This window comes from Carcharhinus amblyrhynchos, chromosome 1, assembly GCF_965287045.1.
Source record: "Carcharhinus amblyrhynchos chromosome 1, sCarAmb.v2.hapA, whole genome shotgun sequence".
NCBI lineage: Eukaryota > Metazoa > Chordata > Chondrichthyes > Carcharhiniformes > Carcharhinidae > Carcharhinus > Carcharhinus amblyrhynchos.
Window position 1 is genome coordinate 49,159,353 of NC_137324.1, and position 26,761 is coordinate 49,186,113.

Sequence of the window (26,761 nt, forward strand, 5' to 3'; positions counted from 1 at the left end):
GAAACCAAAAGAGAAAACGCTGGAAAATCTCAGTAGGTCTGGCAGCATCTGTAAGGAGAGAAAAGAACTGATGTTTCAAGTCCAGGTGACCTTCTGTCAAAGCTTTGACAAAGGGTCATCTGGACTCGAAGTGTCAGCTCTACAAATATATAATCTTCATCTATTCGGCACCAAATCCCCCCAGTTGATGGAATCCAATTTTATCATTAATTAGGGAAAAAAAGACATCTCGAGTAAAGTCCTGTGTAAGGCTGGCTGCAATTCCACTCTAATTTCAATTAAAGTTACAGGGTCACCGCTAACCAGATTGTCCAGGATAACCAAATGGATCTGGAAGCTACAGTTTAAAAACAAAACAAAATTCAGGTAATTCTCGGAGGCTGATTGACACTTACAAAAACGAAAAGGGCCTTATCAATGCTTTCTTGACAAAACTGCTCTGAAAATATTGGTGTTCTGATTCCGTTGCTTGGAGAAGCTTGCACTATGCAGCAGATGAGAAACCTCCAAATCTTCATTTTAAAAGATTGAATTTAACAAAATCCATGGCAGGGGTTCCCCCAGGCAGTGGAGATGGTGGCAGGATTTTCCAGTGTTGCCGCAGTCAATGGCAATTTGCGTTGCTCACTGACGATACTGCTGGGGAACCCACACGCCAATGACAACCTGCCTCTGCCACCAAAACCCCACCACGGGCTCTGTGTGTGTGTGGGGCGGGGGGAGACGAAAAGCCCCAGCCTTTGCGTCTGCGGATTTTTCAATCTGTTACATTACACTCTCTGTTGTTACTTTACCACCTAGATTTCTGCTCTTTTTTAAACTCAGCAATGAGAATCCTACAGCAAGAGACACTTTCCCACCTAGTTCAGCACCAAATACTCCGAAAGTGCAACTGAGTGAATTAGATGCCGAGTTGGTCTTCCTCTAATTTCTATGACTGTGTGCTTTTATCCCAGCTTGGAGAAGTATCTCCTACCACATCAATGTGCTGTTCCATTTATCACCACGTGGCACTAATTAGAAATCGCAGTCATCTGACTGGAATTGTCAATTTAATGCCAATTAGAAGAGACCACTCAGAACTGCACTTAAAATCATAGAATGTCTATGGTACAGAATGAGGTGATTTGGCCCACTGAACCTGCACTGACTCTCCAATAAAGCATCTTACTCATGCCCTCGCCCTATCCCTGTAACCGTGCGCATTTGCCATGGCTGATCCAACCAGCCAGCAAATCTTTAGACTCTGGGAGAAAACTGCAGCACTCAGAAGAAACCCAGGTAGACATGGGGAGAACATGCAAACTCCACACAGACAGCCACCCAAGGCCGGAATTGAACTCGGGTCCCTGCAGCTGTGCTAATTTCACCTAGGACTTTTACAGGTAACAAAGAAAACCGGCAAATCCATCAGTGCAGGCTACACTTGAACATGGCCTCACCAGTGCTGAGAAAGCATGTTGGAAACCCCCCGCACCCCAACCTTTCCAGTACTCTATCAAAGCTGGGAGAAAAACAGCATTTGAATCAGGCATGATGCTCCTCAGTGCACTGTCTTCCACTTACTAACATAAAAGAGCACTCTATAAGGTAAGTTAACAATATGGCAGCACCCTTTACAGAGTAAATATATCTTGGTTCTTTTGCAGGTAGTCATGGTCTACCATGAAATCGTTATTGTGTCTCCCCACCTCCCCCCCCCCCTCCCCACCCTCACAGTATGGATTCACGGTGCTTATTAGAAGTTTACAACAGAGAAAAAAATAGCTTTACTGGACATAGGGTAAAGCCACATTACCATTCCATCAATCTAGGCATAGTAAATAGTCTCACAATGCCAGGTTAAAGTCCAACAGGATCTTGTGAGACTACTTACTGTGCCTACCCTGTCCAACTCCAGCAACTCCACATCATCAATCTAGAAAAGACCTCGGACTCACTTAGGAGTGGGAATCAACAATTACAATTGGCTCCCTGTGGAAATTAGATAAGACAAAGAAATTGCTGCAGCAAAGCAATCTTGTCAGACTTGATAGGAATTTAGTCAAACCAATCTATTGTTAAAAGTTTTGTCAGTCATTAAAGAAACCCCCAAACTGCACAACTGGAAGATAAATCAAGACATTAGTTAAACAAGAAGAAAATTACCACCTTATAGTCATTTCATTTCCTATTGTCTATCAAACTTGATTCTTAGAATAGGACTTTTCTAAACAAAATATTGACTTTACCAGGCCAAGCCAAATATTAAGGTTTACTCTTCAGCAGAGAAAGGCTATCAGGAACATTTCTACCATTCGTGAAAGCTCGGTTTTGCAGGATTCAAGTGCGCTCTGAAAAATATCAGTCTTAACTGCGGTATTTTAAATCTGCCCCTTTAACCTTTGTTTCTCAACCTTTGGCAGTGCAATTTTCAAAACCTTGTATTATTGTTCAACATTACTGGCTATTTAAACAAATAGCATTAGCTGTATTTCTGAACTTCCACCACTGGGTGCCACCATAATCCTGTAAGAGCCCCTAGAGGGAGCAAGTAGTTCCTACAATAAATCCAAACAAAAGGTGTTCAAGATTTTTTTTGGGGACATTTGAGTGCATTTGATGGAGTTTTGCATGCCACATATAAAATATTCAATTAATATTATGCTGGCACAGTGGTTAGCATTGCTGCCTCACAGTGCCAGTGACCTGGGTTCAATTCCAGCCTTGGGCGGGGGTCTGTGTGGAGTTTGCACGTTCTCCCTTTGTTCTCTGGGTTGCTCTCGTTTCCTCTCACAGTCCAAAAGCGTGCAGGTTTGGTGGATTGATCAAGGTAAATACTGGGATTATGGTCATGGGAGGGTGGTACGATGCTCTTTTGGAGAATCGGTGCAGACTCAGTGGGCCAAATGGCCTCTTTCTGCACTGTAGGATCCTAATGCTCTATGGTCTATGTAGCTCAAGCTATTGGACTGGCTGGATGATTGGTCTGCAATGGTGCTTCATGGTCTTCTCCACTTCTAAGCAAACAGACAGATCCTGGGTGCTCTGGTTTAGTGAGAATTTTTCTGACAGTGAGTCAGTAAATTTAAGAATGGCCATTTGAAAATGTAAGCTGCATGTGATCCATACACTATTGTTCTGGACACAATCGTCTAATGCAATATCTCCATTATATCTGATTTCCAAGATGTAATTTTCTTCTGGGTGACTTGATTTGAAGGTTATTGGTGTGAGTCTAGTTCAGTTCATGCTGCCTGTGTAAACACATCAGGGACTTGGTAAGATGCTGTAAGAAAACATTATAAGGGCACCAGGGAAAACAAACAGAATGTGGACTAATTATCCGGCAATACAATAGCACTCTGCCAAATTCGTATGGCTGTAGTTCAATTCCTATAACTTATAAAAACCAAAGTCTGAAATGGCAACCAGTTTCTGTTTATTAATCCAGGTTTACAATTATCCTATTTCTGCATTGGACAAAAAAAGTCACCTCTCAGACACCTACTCATTAGCACACACGTGCGAATACTCACATGAACATACATACACGCGCACACACACGCGCACACACACACACAAACGTACATACACCAGCAAGCAAACCAATTTCCCTCAGGCCTTCACGGTTAATTCCAAGGAGACCAGCACTTGTCAACCTTTTAAAAAATAAATACTCAGTTGCCTATAAACATTCATGGTTTTCAGACTTGAACACAAACACACACATACCTATTGGGGGTGGGGCGGGGGGGTAATTTTCCTGAAACCTTTTTTTTCCTTCAATCAATGCACCACATATTTGAACATCTAATCAAGTTATCAAAGTACAATGATGATGCAATATACATCCGTTTAATTTGGTCCATCTGATGCGAACTCCTATTCAAAAAAGACAAGTGTTCAGATAAAGCAGCTTAAGGTGAGTAAACAACATTTCAACAAAATCTGGTTAATTGAAATTCAATTCCCCTGTTTTTTTTTCTATAAATAAACTCAAAGAATACCATTAATTTTTCAAGGCTCAAGACCAATTCACTACATGGTGACCAAACGTAAGCAAGGTTTGTGATGACAAGAAAACTCCGTTTTGTCGCATTTTTTAAAAAAATGAATATATATTTCAACTGTACAAAAAAAAGTATGCTTCTTCAAAGTGTTGAGTTTTTCTTTTAATCAAAACGACAGCTTAGAAGAGACGCTGGCCATGACAACAGATCCAGTCTGTACAGGTTAAGGTGTCTGAGAGGTTAACATGATGTTCCAGTAAAAGCTGCAACAGGGATGAAGTTTGTCCCAGTCAAAGTGGTCCCTCCTGTTTGAAGTCACCTCCACTGTTTGTTAACTGAATGTCATTCTGAGAGAACTGCGCCTCATTTTTCTGACGCGCACAACCGCTTGGATTTTATGAAGGCCATGCCATGTGTCCGCATGTGTGTGTTCAAGGCAGCTTCACTTTCAAAAGTTTTGGAGCAAACTTTGCATTTTTTGTCCGCCAGCATCATTTCCGCCTGACTGTCCTCCAGGCTCATTTTGCTATCTGCCGGGTTCTCCTCCCTGGCCCCGTTTTGTCTGGCGACTTGCTGGGCATTTTTCATCTTGTGGACAATGAACAAATGTCTGGTTAGAGACTGGAGGGAGGTATAACAGAGGCCGCACTCCCTGCACTGGAAGGTTGAGCCGTCAGTCTTATGCTGGGGTAGGTGTTCCTGGAACTGAGTTACATTCTCTGTGGTGAAGCCACACACGGCACACTTGTTGAGTTTGATGACGTTGATTTTCAGCTTCTTCAAAGGCTGCGTGATGGCCCCTCTGGGAGGAGGTCGAAGTTCCACCACCGCATCCTCCAACTTCCTCTTCGGTGGTGACGGCATCTGCGGGAGACAACAAGGTTCCAAGTAAAATACGTCTTGCCAATCTCAGGAAAATTCCAGTAGCATTGCATTTCTCACCACTAAAGAAACTGCATCTCTTCAGAATCTACAATGGGTTTTAAATTGCATATTTTAAAGTAAAGTTTAATTATTAGTCACAAGCAAGGCTTACGTTAACACTGCAATGAAGTTACTAAGTAATTGCCCTTGTCGCAACACTTCGGCGCCTGTTCGGGTCAACGCACCTAACCAGCACGTCTTTCAGACTGTGGAAGGAAACCGGAGCACCCGGAGGAAACCCGCACACACACGGGGAGAACATGCGAACTCCACACAGACAGTGACCCAAGCCGGGAATCGAACCTGGGTCCCTGATGCTGTGAGGTAGCATTGCTAACCACTGTGCCATCCATGTTTTGTCTTGCATATTAGCGATTGGTACAATACAAAATCAAACTAAGATTTGGCAATGATAATAAGAATATATCTTAACGGAGGGATTCAAGCATTTGCAATGCCAAATAGTGACAACATACCTCTCGTGGTTTGTAACCATTGGCTGAACCCAATATTGAAAACAATCCATGCTATGGGCAGCACAGTAGCACAATGGTTAGCACTGCTGCTTCACAGCTCCAGGGACCTGGGTTCAATTCCCAGCTTGGGCCACTGTCTGTGTGGAGTTTGCACATTCTCCTCGTGTCTGCATGGGTTTCCTCTGGGTGCTCCGGTTTCCTCCCACACTCCAAAGATGTGCTGGTTAAGTTGACTGGCCATACTAAAATTGCCCCTTAGATGCTTAGGTTAGAGGGATTAGTGGGTAAAATATGTAGGGATATGGGGTCGGTGCAGACTCGATGGGCCAAAGGGCCTCTTTCTGCACTGTAGGGTTCTATGATTCTATTACTCATGTAAGAGGTACTATTATGTTTGTCAGGACTGCAGATTCTGTGTATCTTCTTTCACCCCACAGTTTTTCTATTGAAAGGGCTAAGGGTGGTAAATTTGTGCTCAGATACTGGAAAATGGAACACATGTTTAATTCATTAATCAAGTATTCTCTGATCTCTCATGCTAGCCTTCGTTTCTTTCTTTGGTAAAAATTCTCTGGCCGGTCACGCGAGCGTGTTTCTCTGGTCCCACTGTAGTGAGGGAGGTTTGGTTAATCGTCAAATTCTTCATCCTTGCTTGTAGCAGGGCATGAACCACTGGAGAATTCAAGCCATTGTCTCCCCTGGTGCAGCACAGGGGAGTTTCCACCCACCTGCTTGATGCATGTTGGACCTCTGAGAGTTTCCTAGGATCAGCCTAATTTGCTATTTTCAAGAAGGTTCCTGATTGAACTCCCACCTACCCATGTGAGTGTGCATGTGACAGCGGGGAGGCAGCGGGCCGGAGAATTGCTGCAGGCTTCAGTAGCTGTGGTAACACAGCAGAATGGGCTATCTGGCACGAGGCACAGGGGAAACAACTTGTGCCGTAACTTTTTTTTTATTAATCGAGGACTAACGTCAGAAATCTCCGACCTTGTTCACGGCTGGGATTATCTGGTGCCGCTGCAGTGAATGGAGTTTTGGCTGAATACCGAATTCTCCGTTCTCACTGGCAGCGTCGGTGGGACAAACTAAATCAGCCAATCCTGTCCTGAAGCCGAAAACCAATTACCCTGTAATCAATTCTGCTCTTGGAGACGGGGGGTGAATTGTAAAATTTTGATCTTTGCCAAGATACTATAGCAAGGAAGGGAAACTTCCATTGCCATTCTCAAGTCCTACAACTGCCAGGAATCGGTGGCAATCAAAATAATGGCTCTTTTATGGCCCTTTAATAGTGCAATTAAACCAAAAATGTGTTTGATCTGTTGCAGAATGAGGAACACTTGACTTCAGCTGTCTTTGCATCTTTTCTACATCTGGGAAAGCGAGTATTAGAGCGTTTTTACATTATCCCTGCAGTCATGTCCGAACTTCTGAAAGATAGGGTCAGGATGTTATCAACCAGGGCTGAAGACAAAAAGGTCTGCATTTTTTTGTGATGAGGAACCAAACACACACACTATAACACAAAATCATTGTGGTGTGACGGATTGGAAATTGTAGAACTTTTATGATCTGTAGTGAAATGCAAATGCTTCTCGGTCACTTCTAATGGGTAAAATTGTTCACGACTTCAAGTGGGTAGGAACATTAACTTTCCTTTTTAGTCCATCAAGAACGTGGACCAATGCAATTGTACAAAATCACCAAAGTGTCCTCTATATTTCAATGTCAGTTTTTCATGCAGTTTATACATGTAACCCACAGGCTGAAAGTCCATACTAACAACGCAGCACGACTGGGCTGGTTTATGCATATCACAGACAGGGAAGCTTCAGTGAGGGGGCAAGGTGTCACCACCCATGAGGTAAGGTTGCCATCTGAAAAATCTCCGTTCATCGCCTGTGAAGACAAGGTGATTCAGCCCCAGGTCATTCAAATCCATTAACGTGAGGAGTTCAGGATACCGCTCTTCCTTAGTTCCTCGGTATTTTTTCTCAAATTTGATTTTTAATTCAATTCACAATTTACAATGATAAGCAAAGATCAGATTCAACTATCCAATGCAATGAAATACAAATCACAGGCACAGGAAGCACTTCATTTTGGTTGGTAACAGACCATAAATTTCTGCATTTTAGTCATTTTATCTCGCCTCTCCACCCAGCACCATGGGTTTATTTACTTAAGGGTGGCAGTCAAGATGCAGAAAGCCTAGCAACCTATCCACCAGTCTCACAATTCAGCAAGTCCCCAGGTTCAATCGCTTATCCCCACTGAACTGATTGATCTTGACTGATTCAGTGGGACGATGCTGCAGCCACGAACCAACACATTCAAGTTTGATACCACACTGTGGGACTGAATAAGGGTGGCCATACTGTCCAGCAGTATATCAACCCTCTCTCACAAATTTAATAACCTCTAGGCCCATCACTGCCCCATGTGCAGAAGAATCATAGAATCCCTACAGATGCAGAAGGAGGCCATTCAGCCCACCAAGTCTGCACTGAACATAATCCCACCCAGGCCCTATTCCCATAAGCCCACATATTTACCTCCTGACACTAGGGTCACTCAACCAACTGTGGGAGGAAACATGAGCACCCAGAGGAAACCCACTCAGGCATGGGGAGAATGTGCAGACTCCACACAGTGACCCAAGCTGGGAACCGAACCCAGCTCTCTGGCACTGTGAGGCAGCAGTGCTAACCACTATGCCAATGCACAGGATCGTCTTAAATTGAGAGGAGGGTCTCAGGGTGTTAAGAACATAAGAACATAAGAAATAGGAGCAGGAGTAGGCCATCTGGCCCTTCGAGCCTGCCCCGCCATTCAATAAGATCATGGCTGATCTGTCGTGGCTCAGTTCCACTTTCCCGCCCTCTCCCCATAACCCTTAATCCCCTCTCTTATCAAAAACCCATCAACCCGCTTCTTAAAAGTATTTAGCGAGGCAGCCTCCACCACTTCAACGGGCAGAGAATTCCAGAGATTCACCACCCTTTGAGTGAAGAAGTTCCTCCTCAACTCCGTTCTAAACCGCCCCCCCTTTATCTTGAGGCTGTGCCCCCTAGTCCTACTGTCTTTTTTGAGCGGGAAGAGTCTCTCCACCTCTATCCTATCCATCCCATTCATCATCTTATACGTCTCAATGAGATCTCCCCTCATTCTTCTAAACTCTAACGAGTACAAGCCTAGTTTATTCAGCCTCTCCTCATAGCTCAACCCCCTCAACTCCGGTATCAGCCTAGTAAACCTCCTCTGCACTCCCTCCAAGGCCAAAATATCCTTGCGCAGGTGCGGCGCCCAAAACTGCACACAGTACTCCAGCTGCGGCCTCACCAATGCCCTATACAGCTGCAGCAAGACCTCCCTACTTTTATATTCAATCCCCCTCGCTATGAAGGCCAGCATCCCATTCGCCTTCCTGATCACCTGCTGCACCTGCAAGCTGGGTTTTTGCGACTCGTGCACAAGGACCCCGAGGTCCCTCTGCACCGTCACCTGCTGCAGTTTTTTGCCCTGTAAGTAATAGTCCTTCCTACCATTATTCCTACCAAAGTGGACCACCTCACACTTGCCAACATTAAATTCCATTTGCCATTTCCTGGCCCATTCGCCCAGCCTATCTAGATCCTTCTGCAGACTCTCCACACCCTCCGAACAATTTGCCATAACAATCTTGGGCTAACGCACTCTTGCACACAAGAGAGCACTGTGCATCCACAGCAACAGCTGATGCAATATTGACCACCTCACCCCAGCCTGGCACAGGCTCCCATTCCCACCCTACTCTGGGTTTTTGGCCCCCTGTTTGCTTCCTCTTTGCTCTTATTCAGCTTCTTTGCTTCAATGTCATGGAGAACGTTGAATGGGTTGGATTGATCATTGTGCATCTAAGCAGCTTGGTGGTACAGTGGTTAGCACTGCTGCCTCACAGCACCAGGGACCCGGGTTCAATTCCCAGCTTGGGTCACTGTTGGTGTGGAGTTTGCACATTCTCCCCGAGTCTGCGTGCATTTCCTCCAGGTGCTCCGATTTCCTCCCATAGTCCAAAGGTGTGCGGTGTTAGGTGGATTGGGCAATGCTAAATTGGCCCTTAGTGTCACGGGGACTAATGGATAGGGTTATGGGGGTAGGGCCTGGGTGCGGCTGTTGTCTGTGCAGACTCGATGGACTGAATACCCTCCTCCTGCACTGTAGGGATTCTGTGGTTCTAAAGTTATGGCTACACGTGGAGCTGAAAGCCTACTCCAAGCCGGCAGCAGGACCGACCAGAGCAACTCCCTGATCCACCTCCATTGAGAGGTTCCCTCCCTCCTGCCCTTGCTGCTCCTCCAATCATTGATTCTGTCTCTGCAAAAGCAGGAAGTAATTATAGGGAGAACATATGTTGACAGGAAGGCAGATTATTATCTGAATGGCTATAATTTAAGAGAGGGGAATGTGCAACAAGACCTGGGTGTCAAAGGATATGGGGGAAGGCAAGATCGAGTTGGATGATCAGCCATGATCATCATGAATGGTGGAGCAGGTTCAAAGGGACGAATGATTTCCTCCTACTCTTATTTTCTATCAATGTTTCCAAGTATGATAGGAGCCCTCAGTCCTCAGAGTTAATCATGAGCAGGGAATGGGACACAATACCTAATCACTCACCTTGTTTTCTTCTTTCTTTGGGGATTCCACATTTGTCGTCTCCGTCATTTGTGCCACATCTGGATTTTTAATGCCATGCATGAGTCGAATGTGTTTCTCTAGCATAAACCGTTTGGTAAATGTGCGTTTCGAATCTGGGCAGTTCCTGGAAATAAGCAGACATGGGCACGTAAGCAAGATGGATAGCACAGCAAATTGACCAATCTCTGTCTCATCATTGGCACGCTCAGTTTCTAGACAAATAACAGAGAAAATTGTCCTCATTAACCATTGGAGACTTGATGTAATGATTCTAACTTGATCTTTTGGCCACACAAGCAGTTCTGATCACTTGATCATTAACAACGTTACAGCCCTTGAGTGGGTGCAGACAGTAATAAGATATAGGCAGCTCTGACAAAGGGTCAGCCAGACTCGAAACATTGGCTCTAGTCTCTCTCCATAGATGCTGTCAGACCTGTTGAGATTTTCCAGCATTTTCTGTTTTCGTTTCAGTAATAAGATACCTTTGATTTGCCTCCTTTGGATGATGGAAACTTCAAGATGACATAACAAAATATTCAAGACAAAATAAAGGTCGAACCAAATTTCTAAAGACAAATTGATCACAATGGTGCAGAATTCCAATAATAGGGACACAAGTTAAAAGTCAGGAAGTTAGGAGCAAAGATACTTTTCCATCTAAAAGGTAACAAAATTGTGGAATACATTATAAAACAGGTTAGATAAGTACTTTTGATAAACAGTTTGATGCATTCCCGGAGAGGAAAGGAATGGAGAGATTTTTAAAACAGGAACTTGAGATCGGTCATAAAAATGCATAAATTCCACCATCCACTTCCAGTATCAGCCCTTCACCTTCGCTACCTCATATGGTCTCTTAATTTCATTCAGTATACATCAGGTTGGATTGCATAATGAATGTTGAATGTAGTCGCACTATGTGCATTAAGTGTGGGACATTTTATTAGTATCAAGTATAATTTTAACAACATGTACATGGACATAACTGTGGGGATATGTGCGTGGGGGGAGGGAGGTCTTGTGTCCAACCTCTTGTTCTGGGCCACGCAATACATCTCAGGCAGAGGTGAAGTGGTTTTCCATTATCAGTAATGATTCTTCGATATGAAGATACCTGGATCATCAATCCTTTGTGATCTAATGACATTGCATCCAATTCACACGATGTTTTTTATGCCATGCCAGCGGTCAAAACAGCAAGGAAGAGAGTGGCCGAAGGTCTGAAAAGTTTTTGCGAAAAGGAATTATGTAATTAGAGCACTTAGAAACCGTAATGCTGCTTGGCCATTTCAAAACGGTGAAAGAATTAAGACTTCAGGCCAACAGAAAGATTAGTTAGTTTTGTTTACCTTCTTTTACTGTTAAAAATGGTGGACCAATGCATTTGTGTCAAATCATCAAGGTGACCTCAACATCATGCACTGCAGCTGGTGTGTGTAATAGAGGACAAAGTCCATTCCAACAACAGCTTGTGACCTTTTTAAACAATGTACGTGTGACGCAAAGCAAAGAACTGTTGCCCGATGTGACCCCATTTTAACTCGGCACTGCCTTCTCAACAGCAATTAGTAATGGGCATCAACCTTGCCCAGGGATACCCTTATCCCATTGACAAATATATTTTAAAAGCTCTTAAAAATTAATGTGATCCCAGACGCCAGCAAAAACAAGGGATAAAGCAGCACTGCCACATTCTGAACATAATTATTAAAGTTTGTATATCACATAATGTATTGCATGAATATGAAAGTCTTTTTAAAGAATTTCTAAAAAATGTTACTATCTAATTAAGTTATAGCAGCAGTGGGTGGGAACCAGAACAGCAGGCCAATAAGTGTAGGGTCTGGGGAGAAGGCGAGAGTGAGATAAACATAGTGCGGAGGAAGAGCAGGCAGAGGGAAGTTGCAGGGCTCGGCTGGACTGGAGGTCTGGAGTGCATTTGCTTCAATTCAAGGGGTGTAACGGGTAAGACAGATGAACTGAGAGCCTGGATTACTGCATGGAATTATGATGGATGTTATTGCAATTACGGAGACATGGTTAAAGGAGGGACAGGACCGGCAGCTTAAAATTCCTGGATATTGTTGTTTTAAACAGGAGAGAAAGGGAAATAAATGGAGAGTGGGAGTTGTATGCTGATTAGAGAGCACATTCACAGCTGTGTTGAGGGAGGACACATTGGAGGGATCTTGTAGTGAGGCATTACGGGTGGAGCTCAGGAATAGGAAGGGTGAAATCATGATGTTAGGAATCATAGAGTCATAGAGGTTTACAGCATGGAAACAGGCCCTTTGGCCCAACTTGTCCACACCGCCCTTTTTTTTAAAACTCCAGCTAATCTCAGTTGCCTGCATTTGGCCCATATCCCTCCAAACACATTATAGCCATGTAACTATCTAAATGCTTATTAAAAGACAAAACTGTACCCACCTCTACTACTACCTCTGGCACCTTGTCCCAAACCAGTGCGAGTTCAGAGAGTGAAACTAACTCCTGTTCCCAATCACAGGACAATGTGTCTTCAGAGTGAAAATGACTCCCATTCCAAACCCGAGACAGTGTCAGTTCCGAGGGTGAAACTAACTCCCGTTCCCAAATCCAGGATAGGGTGAGTTCAGAGAGTGAAACTAATTCCCGTTCCCAATCCCAGGACAATGTGAGTTCAGAAAGTGAAATAACTCCTGTTCCCAAACCCGGGACAGTGTGAGTTCAGACAGGGAAACTAATTCCCATTCCAACCTAGGACAGTGCAAATTCACAGTGAAACTAACTCCCGTTCCAAATCTAGGACAGTGTGAGTTCAGAAAGTGAAATTAATTCCCATTCCCAAACCTGAGACAGTGCAAGTTCAGAGAGTGAAACTAACTCCTGATCCTAAACCTGGGACAGTGTGAGTTCTGAGAGTGAAACTAACTCCAGTTCCCAAACTTGTGGCAGTGCAGGTTCAGAAAGTGGAACTAACTCCTGTTCCCAAATCCGGTACAGTGCAAGTTCAGAAACTGAAACTAACCCCCGTTCCCAATCCCGGGACAGTGTGAGTTCAACGATTGAAAGTAACTCCCATTCCCAATTTCCAGTACAGTGCGAGTTCAGAGAGTGAAACTAACTCCTGTTCCCAATCCCAGGACAGTGCGAGTTCTGAGAGTGAAACTAACTCCTGTTACCAAACTTGGGACAGTGCGAGTTCATAAAGTGAAACTAACTCCTGTTCCCAAGCCTGGGAATGTGTGAGTTCAGAGTGAAACTAACTCCCATTCCCAAATCCAGGACAGTGTGAGTTCAGAGAGTGAAACTAACTCCCATTCCCAATCGGGACATTATGAGTTCAGAAAGTGAAATAACACTAGTTCCCAAACCCAGGGCAGTGCATGTTCAGAAAGTGAAATTAACTCCCGTCCACAATCCCAGACAGTGCAAGTTCGGAGAGTGAACCTAACTCCTATTCCCAAAACCGGGACAGTACAAGTTCAGGGAGTGAAAATAACTCGCATTCCCAAATCCAGGTAGTGTGAGTTCAGAGAGTGAAACTAACTCCCGTACCCAACCCCAGGACAATGTTGGTTCAGAAAGTGAAATAACTCCCCTTCCCAATCTCGGACAGTGTGAATTCAGAGAGTGAAACTAACACCCGTTCCCAAACCTGGGACAGTGTGAGTTCAAACAAGGAAACTAACTCCCATTCCATCCTAGGACAGCGCGAGTTCAGAGTGAAACTAACTCCCCTTCCAAATCTGGGACAGTGTGAGCTCAGAAAGTGAAACTAATTCCTGTTCCCAAACCTGAGACAGTGTGAGTTCAGAGAGTGAAACTAACTCCCATTCCCAATTTCTGGTACAGTGCGAGTTCAGAGAGTGAAACTAACTCCCGGACTGACAGAACTGACTTGGTCATAGAAGACAGAGAGTTAACGGTGGAAGGGAGTTTTTGGCATCTGTAGATAGTGGTGTTCATAGGGATCAGTGCTGGAACCTCTATTGTTTGTAATATATATAAATGATCAGGAAAAAAAATGTGGGTGGTATGATTAGTAAACTCGGGGATGACATGAAAATTGGTGGAGTTGCTGATGGTGCTGGGGATTGTCAAAAGATACAACAGGATGTTGATAGATTAGAGACTTGGGCACAGAAACAGCAGACTTAGTTTAATCTGGATAAATGCAAGGTGATGCATGTTGGAGGGTCAAATTTTAGGTGTGGATTACACTGTAAATGGCAGAATTCTTAGGAACATTAGCACGCAGAGGAATCTGGGTATGCAGGTCCACAGTTCCCTAAAAGTGGCATTCCAGGATTTAGCTGCTTCATAAGAACATAAGAACATAAGAAATAGGAGCAGGAGTAGGCCATCTGGCCCTTCGAGCCTGCCCCGCCATTCAATAAGATCATGGCTGATCTGTCGTGGCTCAGTTCCACTTTCCCGCCCTCTCCCCATAACCCTTAATCCCCTCTCTTATCAAAAACCCATCAACCCGCTTCTTAAAAATATTTAGCGAGGCAGCCTCCACCACTTCAACGGGCATAGAATTCCAGAGATTCACCACCCTTTGAGTGAAGAAGTTCCTCCTCAACTCCGTTCTGAACCGCCCCCCCTTTATCTTGAGGCTGTGCCCCCTAGTCCTACTGTCTTTTTTGAGCGGGAAGAGTCTTTCCACCTCTATCCTATCCATCCCATTCATCATCTTATACGTCTCAATGAGATCTCCCCTCATTCTTCTAAACTCTAACGAGTACAAGCCTAGTTTATTCAGCCTCTCCTCATAGCTCAACCCCCTCAACTCCGGTATCAGCCTAGTAAACCTCCTCTGCACTCCCTCCAGGGCCAAAATATCCTTGCGCAGGTGCGGCGCCCAAAACTGCACACAGTACTCCAGCTGCGGCCTCACCAATGCCCTATACAGCTGCAGCAAGACCTCCCTACTTTTATATTCAATCCCCCTCGCTATGAAGGCCAGCATCCCATTCGCCTTCCTGACCACCTGCTGCACTTGCAGGCTGGGTTTTTGCGACTCATGCACAAGGACCCCGAGGTCCCTCTGCACCGTCGCCTGCTGCAGTTTTTCGCCACGTAAGTAATAGTCCTTCCTACCATTCTTCCTACCAAAGTGGACCACCTCACACTTGCCAACATTAAATTCCATTTGCCATTTCCTGGCCCATTCGCCCAGCCTATCTAGATCCTTCTGCAGACTCTCCACACCCTCCGCACAATTTGCCTTTCCCCCAATCTTAGTGTCATCAGCAAATTTCGACACCCTACACTCGGTTCCCTCCTCCAGATCATCTATATAAATGGTAAATAGCTGAGGCCCCAGCACCGACCCCTGGGGCACCCCACTAGTCACCAACCGCCAATCCGAATAGCACCCATTGACCCCCACTCTCTGCCTCCTATTTGACAACCAATCCTCTATCCACGCTAACACCCTACCCCCAACTCCATGTCCTCTGACCTTCTGCAGTAACCTCTTGTGAGGTACCTTATCAAACGCCTTCTGAAAATCCAGAAAGACCACATCCACCGGCTCTCCTCTATCCACCGCCCTAGACACATCCTCATAGAACTCCAGTAAATTTGTCAGACACGACTTCCCTTTAATGAAACCGTGTTGCGTCTGCCCTATCAAGCAATTCCCTTCAAGATGCCTCGCAATTTCCTCCTTAATGACGGATTCTAACATTTTACCTACCACAGACGTTAAACTAACCGGCCTGTAATTCCCCGCCTTTTGCCTGGCACCCTTCTTAAACAACGGCGTAACATTAGCCGTTTTCCAATCCTCCGGCACTTCCCCGGAATCCAGCGACGTCTGGAAAATAACCACCAAGGCATCCACTATCACCTCCGCCATTTCTTTCAGAACCCTCGGATGCATTCCATCCGGTCCTGGGGACTTGTCCACAATCAGCCCCTCCAGTCTGTCGCGCACCACCTCTCTAGTAACAGTAATGTCATTAAGACCCTCCAGTCCTACCACCTTTCCATCGCTAACACCCGGCAAATTATTCACGTCCTCCTCCGTGAAGACAGAAACAAAAAAGTTATTCAAGACCTTAGCCATATCCCCATCCCCTACCACTAGGTCCCCTTTCTCATCCTCTAAAGGACCAACGTTCACCCTAGCCAGCCTCTTCCTTTTTATATATTTATAAAAACTCTTGCTATCCTTTTTTATATTAAGCGCTAGCCCAGCTTCATAGCTTCTTCTACCCTCCTTTATCAACTTTTTTGTCAATCTTTGTTGACATTTAAACCTTTCCCAATCCTCTTCTCGCCCACTGCTCTTAGCTACTCTAAATTCCTCCGCTTTTAATTTAACACTTTCCTTCACCTCCTTCGTTATCCACGGCTTATTACCTCTCTTCCTACTGTCCTTTTTAACCATCGGAATAAATTTCTGCTGAGCACCAAGAAAGATCTCCTTAAAGATCCTCCACTGCTCCTCAGCAGACCTACCTTCCAACGCGCTCCCCCAGTCCACATTCGCCAATTCTTCTCTCATCCTACCATACTCCCCTCTATTCAAACAAAGGACACGTGTCCGGGAACCCACTTTCTCCTCCTCCATCTGCAACAGAAACTCCACCATACAATGATCACTCTCTCCAAGAGGATCCTTCACCTCAAGGTCCCTAATTCTACCCGCCTCATTACATAGCACCAGATCCAAGATAGCTCGCTCCCTCGTCGGCTCCAACACACACTGTTCCAGGAAACTATCCCGGCAGCATTCCAAGAACTCCTCCTCGAGCCCACCTCGTCCAACATGGGTCGACCAATCAATATGCAGATTGAAATCCCCCATAACTACTGCCGTCCCATTCCTGCACGCCGCACTTATTTGCGCGTTAACAGCCCGCCCCACCTCCAGATCATTATTCGGGGGCCTATAGACGACACCCACCAGCGTCTTCCTCCCTTTGCTGTTCCTAATCTCCACCCACAACGATTCCACTTTCTGCTCTTTGGCTCCGATATCATCCCTTGCTACCACCTTGATGCTGTCCTTAATCAGCAGAGCTACGCCACCCCCTCTTTCCTCCTGCCTATCCTTCCTAAACACTTGATAGCCCTGTACATTCATCTCCCAGTCCCTGTCACCTTGCAGCCACGTCTCTGTAATGGCCACCAGATCGTATCCATTTGTGTCGATCTGCGCCACCAGCTCATCCACTTTATTCCGAATGCTTCGTGCATTCAGATAAAGCGCTTTCATCCCAGCCTTCTTCTGGACCCTATTTGCCATAACGCCACCACTTGGGACATCCTCAGCCTCTTCCCTTACCTGTACCCTATCCTTAACTGTAGACCTCCTAACATCACCTACCCTCGCACCCTCCCCCCCCCTAATTAGTTTAAAGCCCTGTCTACAGTCCTCTTTACTCGATTCGCCAGCACTCTGGTCCCAGCACGATTCAGACCAACCCCATCCCGCCCGAACAAGTCCCACCTACCCCAATACTGGTGCCAATGCCCCATAAATTCGATCCCATTCCTCCCACACCAATCTCTGAGCCACCCATTCACTTCCTTTATCCTGTCAACCCTACGCCCGTCTGCACTCGGTTCAGGCAGTAGCCCAGAGAAGACCACCTTGTCGGTTCTACTTTTTAATTCCATTCCCAGCTTCTCATACTCCCTCCCCAGATCCTCAGTCCGCACTTTGCCTACGTCGCTGGCACCCACATGTACCACCACAACTGGGTTCTCACCCTCCCACTCCAGATTCCTCTGCAGCCCAGCTGCGACATCCTGTACCCGAGCACCAGGCAGACAACACACCCTTCTGTGCACTTTGTCATTGTGACAAAGGACAGTGTCAATACCCTTCACCCCACTATCTCCAATCACTACTACGTTCCTTTTCCCCTTCTCTTTGCCTATGTCCTGCTGCATCACTGTACCGTGTGCAGTTTGCTCACCAACCTCACCTGCCTCGTCCTCTTCCAGAGTGGAAGCAAGAACCTCAAACCTGTTATGCAGATTAAGAGGCTGAGGCCTCCGCTCCTCACCCCCCTTCCTCCTCCCAGCAGCCCCCTTTTGTTCCTGACCCTTAGATTTAGACAGTCTAGAGGGGGTGGATGTCACTTGCACCCCATTGACAATGGCACCCTCTCTCCCCCTGATGAGCCTCAGTGTCTGTAGCTCAGAGGCCAGCTCATCCACCTTGAGCTGGAGCTCCTCCAGCAACCTGCACTTACTGCAGACATGGTCACTGGGAAGGACCCTGGGGTCCACCAGTTCCCACATCATACAGGAACCGCACATCACATGCCCCTCCATTATTCAATATAATTTGTTGTGGGAAAAAATTTTTTCCTTGTTTCTTGCTGTAGTAGTTTTGAAAAAAAAATTTTTTTTTTTCCTTGTTCTTTCAACCTGGCCTTTTTACCTTCAAGCCCTTTTTGATATTAAGCCCTAATAGCTCACTCTGCTTCCCTCTCACTCCGCTGCCCGCTCCGACGCTGCCCGCTATCTACACCAGGCCTCCTTTTAAACTTGGCGCTGATTTAAAGCTGATGGGCCACAACTGCCTGATAATCACTCCCTCACAATTCTTAAAGCAGTAAATACAATAAGTAAATGCTTTAAACAGTTCTACAAAGAACAAAGTGCTTTAAACTTATTTTAAACAGGTTTTTAACAGGTAAAGTCTTAGCTTTCTCTCTGATGCTCCTTCCTCGTCTGCTCCAGGTGAGATAGAATTCATCTAGGTAGAACTCAGGAACAGGAGCGGTGCAATCACATCATTGGGATTATACTGTAAACCTCCCAACAGCCAGTGTGAAGTGGAGGAACTGATATGTCAGCGGATTAAGGGAAGGTGTATAAACAATAGGGTTGTTGTGATGGGCAATTTTAATTTCCCCAACATGGAGTAGAATTCCTTTAGTGCCAGGGGCTTAGACAGGGCAGTTTGTTCAATGTGTCCCAGAGTGCTCCTTGAGGCAGTATGTAGATATTCCAACCTGGAAGGGGCTGTCTTAGACCTGCTTCTGGGAAACAAGGTGATTGCTGTCTCAATGAGAGACCATTTTGGAAATAGTGATTCCAAATCTTTAGTTTCAAGATACTTGTGGAAAAGGATAGTAGTAGTCCCAGAGTGAAGGTACTAAACTGGGGGAAGGCTAACTCCCACAGTATTAGGCAGGAGCTAAGGAATGTAGACTGGGGGTGACTGAGGGTAAGTCCACATCTGATATGTGGGAGACTTTCAAAAAGTCAGTTGTTAACAATTCAGGACAAGTATGTTCCTGTAAAAATGAAGGATAAAGATAGCATGATTTGGGGAACTCTGGATGACCAGACAGATTGTGAGCTTACTGAAAAAGAAGAAGGAAGAATACAAAATTTCAGGAAATTGAAAATGGATAAGGCTCTTGAGGGATACAAAGATAGCAGGAAAGAGCTTAAACAGAGACTTAGGAGGGCAAAAAGAGGCCATGAAGTGTCCTTGGCAGGCAGGATTAAGGAGAATCCCAAGGCTTTTTATGCTTATATAAGGAGGAAGAGGGTAACTAAGAAAAGGGTGGGTCCACTCAAGGACAGTTAAGTGAACACACGTGTGGAGCCAGATGAGGTGGATGAGGTCCTTAACAAGTACTTTGCATCAGTATTCACAAGGGAAAACATAAGAACATAAGAAATAGGAGCAGGAGTAGGCCATCTAGCCCCTCGAGCCTGCCCCACCATTCAATAAGATCATGGCTGATCTGAAGTGGATCAGTTCCACTTTCCCGCTTTCTCCCCATAACCCTTAATTCTCTCACCTACCAAAAACCTATCTACCTGTGTCTTAAATATATTTAACGGGCAGAGAATTCCAGAGACTCACCACCCTTTGAGTGAAGAAGTTCCTCCTCAACTCCGTTCTAAACTGCTCCCCCCTTATCTTGAGGCTGTGCCCTCTAATCCTGCTGTCCTTTCTGAGTGGGAAGAATCTCTCAACCTCTACCCTATCCATCCCCTTCATTATCTTATATGTCTCTATAAGATCCCCCCTCATCCTTCTAAACTCCAACGAGTACAGACCCAGTCTATTCAGCCTCCCTTCATAGTCCAACCCCCTCATCTCCGGTATCAGCCTAGTGAACCTCCTCTGCACTCCCTCCAAGGCCAAAATATCCTTACGCAAGTGCGGCGACCAAAACTGCACACAGTACTCCAGCTGCGGCCTCACCAGTGCCTTGTACACTTGCAACAAGACCTCCCTGCTTTTATATTCTATCCCCCTCACTATAAAGGCCAGCATCCCATTCGCCTTCTTGATCACCTGCTGCACCTGCAGACTGCGTTTTTGTGACTCATGCACAAGGACCCCCAGGTCCCTCTGCACCGTAGCATGCTGCAGCTTTTCGCCCTTTAAATAGTAATCCCTCCTACTATTATTCCTGCCAAAGTGGATAACCTCACACTTGCTAACATTGTATTCCATCTGCCAGGTCCTCGCCCACTCGCTCAGCCTACCTAGATCCCTCTGCAGACTTTCCACACCCTCCGCACAATTTGCTTTTCCACTTATCTTCGTGTCATCAGCAAATTTCGACACCCTACATTCAGCCCCCTCCTCCAGATCATCTATATAAATGGTAAATAGCTGAGGCCCCAGCACCGATCCCTGGGGCACTCCACTAGTCACCAACCGCTAATCCGAATAGCACCCATTGATACCAACTCTCTGCCTCCTATTAGACAGCCAACTCCTACCATATCTTTAATACCCGGCAAACTATTCGCGTCCTCCTCCGTGAAGACCGAGGCAAAAAACTTATTTAAGGCCTCAACCATTTCCTCATCCCCCACCACTAAATCCCTCCTCTCATCCTCTAAGGGTCCAACATTCACTCTAGCCAGCCTCCTCCTCTTTATATATTTGTAAAAACTCTTACTGTCCTTTTTTATATTTAGTGCTAGTTTAGCTTCATAGTCTATCCTTCCTTTCTTTATCAACTTCTTAGTCAATCTTTGTTGATTTTTAAACCTCTCCCAATCTTCTACTCACCCACTACTTTTAGGATGTGGTGGATGATGAGTGCAGAAAGGAGGATGGTGACATTCTAGGTAATGTTGGGATAAAAAGGGAGGAGGTGTTGGAGGTTCTGAAAAACATTAAGATGGACAGGTCCTCAGGGCCAGATACGGTCTATCCCGGAATACTGAGAGAGGTGAGGAAAGAATTTGCTGAGGCCTTGGCTGAAGTCTTTGTATCCTCTTTATCATGGGCAAGGTATCAGAGGATTGGAGAGTAGTTAATATTGTTCCTCTGTTTAAGAAGGGCAGAAGAGACATTCCAGGAAATTACAGGCCTGTGAGATTTACATCAGTGGTGGGGAAATTATTGGAGAAGATTTTTAGGCACAGGATGTACTCACATCTGGAAAAGGTTTATTTGAAATAGACAGCATGGTTTTGTGAAGGGAAGGCCTTGACTCACAAACTTGATTAAGTTATTTGAGGAAGAGGCAAGAAAAATTGACCAGGGTAGGGTAGGGCAGTGGGTGTTGTATACATGGACTTTAATAAAGCCTTCGATAAGGTTCCTCATGGCTGGCAGATACAGAAGGTGAAGTCATATGGAATCAGAGGTGAGCTGATAAGGTGGATACAAAAATGGCTTGGGCATACAAAGCAGAGAGTAGCAGTGAAAGAGTACCTTTCTAACCGGAGCTCTGTGACAAGCAGTGTTCCACAAGGATCAGTGCTGGGGCATCTGTTGTTTGTAATATATATAAATGACATGGCAGAAAATATAGGTGGTCTGATTAGTAAATTTGCAGATGATTCAAAATTTGGGGGTGTAGCGAATAGTGAGGAGGATTGTCAGAGGATACAGCAGCATATAAATCAGCTGGAGACCTGGGCCGAAAGATGGCAGATGGGATTTATCCTGGACAAATGTGAGGCGATGTAATTTGGGAGATCTACTGCAGAAGACAAGTATACAGTAAATGGTGGAGCCCTTAGAAATATTGGCATACAGAGGGATCTAGGCATGCAGATCCACAGTTCCCTGAAGTTGGCAGCTCAGGTGGACAAGGTGGGCAAGAAGGTGTGTGGCATGCTGTCATTCATTGGTCAGGGTGTTGAGTATAGGAATTGGAAAATCATGTTGTAGCTGTATAAGACTTTGGTTAGGCCACATTTGGAGTATTATGTACAATTCTGGTCACCACACTACCAGAAGGATGTTGATGCGTTGGAAAGGGTGCAGATGGGATTTACCAGCATGTTGCCCAAGCTTCAATTATTTTCATTGGAGCGTCAGAGGATGAGGGAGGACCTGATAGAGATTTACAAGATTATGACAGTCTTGGATAGAGTGGATAGTCAGTCTTTTTCCCAGCATCGAAGGGTCAATTACTCGGGGACATAGGTTGAAGGGCCTGTTCCTGTGCTGCACTGTTCTTTGTTCTCTTTACATTGCAAGGTTGAAGGCACATGTGACCAACAGCAGGTGGCTATTGGGGAAAAAAATTAAAAGGGCACAATTCCGTTATCCAAAAGTCAGAACTTCTCATCCCTAAAACTGCCTAAATGCAAACAGAAGACGGAGCTCCTACTCTCCGCCTGGAGAGCATGCTGAAAATAGCACACAATTGTCCTTACTTAGAGATAAGTACCATTTATTGTGCTGGTACTGTCATTGAACCTATTTAGTGTGTACACTGTCCTTGTCGATAACACTTCCATTTCTTTATCCAGAGGTGAGCAGCAATTATTGTGATAATACTGGCATTAAATCCAATTAGGCTGCCGACTATGCCAACAAATCTTTAAAACATGAGAGGCCATCAAGTGCTCATACTCCTGCTCTGTTCATGGAAGCATGCTACTGTTTGATGTGATCATAAGTTTTAGTTAAGAATAATTACAATATTGATAACATTTAGTGATAACATGGGTGGTTAGGGGAAAATAACTTTTTTTTATTCATTCACAGGATGATGGCATCATTGGCTGAGCCAGCATTTATTGCCCATCCCTAATTGCCCTTGAAATGAATGGTATGTTAAGTCATTTCAGAGGGCACTTTCTTAAACCAAGTTGCTATGGCTCTGGAACCACATGTAGGCCAGACCGGGTAAGAACAGGAGATTTCCTTCCCTAAAGGGCATTAGTGAGCCAGATGAGTTTTTCCGACAATCGACAATGGTTTCATGGTCATCAGTAGATTCTTGATTCTAGATATTTTTTATTGAATACACATTTCACCATCTGCTGTGGTGGGATTCGAACCCGGGTCCCAAGGACATTAGTTGAATCTCTGGATTAATAGTCTAGTGATAATACCACTTATGGCCATCACCTCCCCAAATTGCATTTTTGGGGTGCCTCAACAGCACAGCCTCTGGAGCAGTATAGAATCACTGACAGAAACTTCTGGTTTTCCGTGTAATTCTGCCCACATGCAGAGTCCAGGGGCCAGATTTTAAAGGCAGGATTTGGGAACTGACAGCTGGATGAATTCTGGGTCCTGACCCTAAAGTTAAAGTTCACTTATTTATAGTTACGAGTAAGGCTTACATTAAAATGAAGCAAAGAAGTTACTATGAAATTCCCCCAGTCGCCACATTCCGGCGCCTGTTCAGGCCAATCCACCTAACCTGCACATCTTTCGGACTGTGGGAGGTAACTAGAGCACCCGGAGGAAAACCACACAGACACAGGGAGAACATGCAAGCTCCATACAGACAGTGGAATCGAACATTGGTCCCTGATGCTGTAGGGCAGCTGTGCTAACCACAGTGCCACCGTGCCACCCTGAACCTTAACTGCCATGGTTAATACCACTTTTAATTGTAAATGGGCTAACTGGGTTGGTGGTGAACTCAAAAGAAGCAGGAATTGCCTACTTAGCAGTAATAGCAAAGGAAAGCAGCAGTTACGATGGAGACTGGCACAGTCTTGTCAAGTACAACAGACAAGTCATTAGAAGGCTAGGTGCTGGAGTATACAGGAAAGGGGCTACGTAAACATAGAAAGAGGTACAGTGCTGGACCCGGGACTAGTTAGCACAACAAAATTCAATCTTTTGTCAAATCACCTTTCCAATACGCCCAGAACAATGTGCGTTCTCATCAGACAAGCCCTTTAACAAGCTTCTTATGGAGCTTAATGGGACGTTAATTGCAAGCAAGTAGATTTTCTGTTTCTTCCCCATGCCAGCCCTGAGAAAATTCCAAACTGTCCCAGAGGCATGGGGACCTGGGACAAACTCTGGGACCATGATTTTCAAATTGTGCCAGCACTGTGTCCTCACCCCAGGTATTGTGGCCTCAGTATTTGCTGCCAGATTCAGTGGAATAATGACGATGAATGGTGGCAGTTTCAAATCATTATCATTGTAACAACCTGACCAATATTCAGAAATGATTTACTCCAGGATTGCACAGCTCATTTGGAGAGCAATGGAACGGAACAACAATGAATGTTCTCTATGAACGGTATGCTGCCTGCATAGCGTGCAAGAAACAATACTTTATACTGTTTCTAAAACATGTGACAATAATAAATCAAATCAAATCAAAGAATTAAATCCATAGAATCCCCACAGTGCAGAAAGACCATTCAGCCCATTGAGCCTGCCCCTACAACAATCCCACCCAGGTCCTGTCCCCATAACCCCACATATTTACCCAGCTAATCCCCCTGAAACTAAGAGGCAATTTGGCATGACCAATGAACCTAACCCGCACAACTTTGGAGTGTCAGAGAAAACCAAAGCACCCAGAGGAAGTCTACACAGACACGGCGAGAACGTGCAGCATCCACACAGACAGACACCACAAGCCAGAATCGAACCCTGGTCCCTGATACTGTGAGGCAGCAGTGCTAATCACAGTGCCACAACAGTGGCCCCATGCAACTGAAAATCTGGTTTCATTTCTGAGCACTGCTTCATTCTCAGAACTCAGTATTGATCCTTCAATACATTGTCCTGTGGAGATGCACAAAGATGATTAAATGGATTTTTGCTACTTCCTTAGATGACGCCAGAAAGACAAACACAAAGTGTGTTACCTTGAGTCAGTCCTACACAATGCATCGTGACAAAACCAACAACTTGGAAACAATGTCTACCCTTTCTGTTCTGATTCTTCTTATTCTGCCTGCACGTTCCTGAATAAGGGTCATCGACCTGAAATGTTAATTCTGTTTCTCTCTCTCCGGGGGGTGCCATCTGACCTGCTGAGTATTTCCATCATTTCCTGCTTTTATTCCTATCCTGCCTTTGGGGTCAGAAATGACGAGATGAATGAGAAAAAAAGAAGCAAAGATAAATTTATAGCCAAATGGTGGCAAAAACAAAAGTGTGCTCAGAACTTTAGGTCATTTAGGTGATAGTGAGCAGCATGGTGGCACAGTGGTTAGCACAGCTGCCTCGCAGCATCAGAGACCCGGGTTCGGTTCCCGGCTCGGGTCGCTGTCTGTGTGCAATTTGCACATTCTCCCCATGTCTGCGTGGGTTTTGTCCGGGTGCTCCAGTTTCTTCCCACAATCTGGAAGAAATGCTGGTTAGGTGCATTGACCTGAACAGCCACCAGAGTGTGGTGACTCAGGGAATTTCACAGTAACTTCATTGCAGTGTTAATGTAAGCCTTACTTGTGACAAATAAATAAAACTTTAAATAAACAATCTGTTTAATAGGGGAAGTTCATGTTGTTCAAATGACACAAGGATGATCGAAAAGTCTGAATTCAGTCAGTTAAATGGTATTTCTTCATTAATATAGTGTAATAGCATGGTGAATATGGACAGGTCACTTTTCGAAGCCTCCAAAAATGGTGTTTTAGCAATATGCCAGCTATAAAAGTAAATGAATGGCATCGGTATGGGTGGTCTTTGTCATTCGCCACGTGGGTTGATAAGATAATGCCCACGCACTTTTATAACGCAGTCCAAAAGCCTGCTACATCCCTTGAGATTGTGATAAGTAAATAATCTCTTATTTGTGAAGAGGCTGACTACTAATGCAAGTTCATCATGTCGTGGCTGAAATGCAACTTGGCTTAAATGGCAAGTATATTCAAAAACCTGAGTTTGAGGGGCTGGAAAATGGGGTTGCCTTATACGTCACCATATATTTAACACAGCATGAAAACTGAGAGTCAATGTTCAACAGCTTTGTGACAGAGAGCCTTCCAATAAACATTGAGAATCTGGTGAAGAGTGACACACATTCCTCTGTTGTCAGGTGTAGATGGCTCATGCCCTCACTGACAGTGCCAAATGTCAAAATGCAGACTTCTGATACATGAAACAACCTAACACAATGGGAAACGTACATCGCTGGAATGTTGTGCAAATTAAACTACCAGTGTGCAATGATTTTACTTCCAAATAGAAACGATTTGAAGGACAACTTAATTCATCTTGTGCAATTATGCAGGACCAACCGTTCTCAAGGTTTGCTTTGCACAAAGGGCCAATCAGCAGTGTCTAATCAAATCTGAATTATTTAGTAGAATATTAGGGCTGATTTGGAAGGCTGAGGCATTGTACATTGGAGCAGAAAGGACTACAGATAATTAATAGAAGATTTTTTAAATGATGAAATGTTTCATCAGAGACTATTTCTTCTCATCGGTGACTAAATGACGAGGAATAATCCACTCCAAATTTTCACTTGGGAGTGGGCAGTGAGGTGAGGGAGACTCTTTTCACAGAGAGAGTTGTTGGGG

At 44.9% G+C, this 26,761-nt stretch overlaps 1 protein-coding gene across 7 annotated transcripts in view; it reads right to left on the bottom strand.

The window, feature by feature from the left end:
- Positions 1-1,729: 1,729 nt before the first annotated feature.
- Positions 1,730-26,761, bottom strand: part of znf532 (zinc finger protein 532) — a 150,629-nt gene continuing 125,597 nt past the window's right edge. For all 7 annotated transcript variants that reach the window (XM_080218815.1, XM_080181327.1, XM_080218749.1 and 4 more), the window contains 2 exons: positions 10,055-10,199; positions 1,730-4,856 (listed from right to left, as the gene is read on the bottom strand). In XM_080218815.1, coding sequence (XP_080074941.1) covers positions 4,356-4,856; positions 10,055-10,199 — 646 coding nt within the window. In that variant the 3' untranslated portion in view covers positions 1,730-4,355. The remainder of the gene's footprint in view (positions 4,857-10,054; positions 10,200-26,761) is intronic.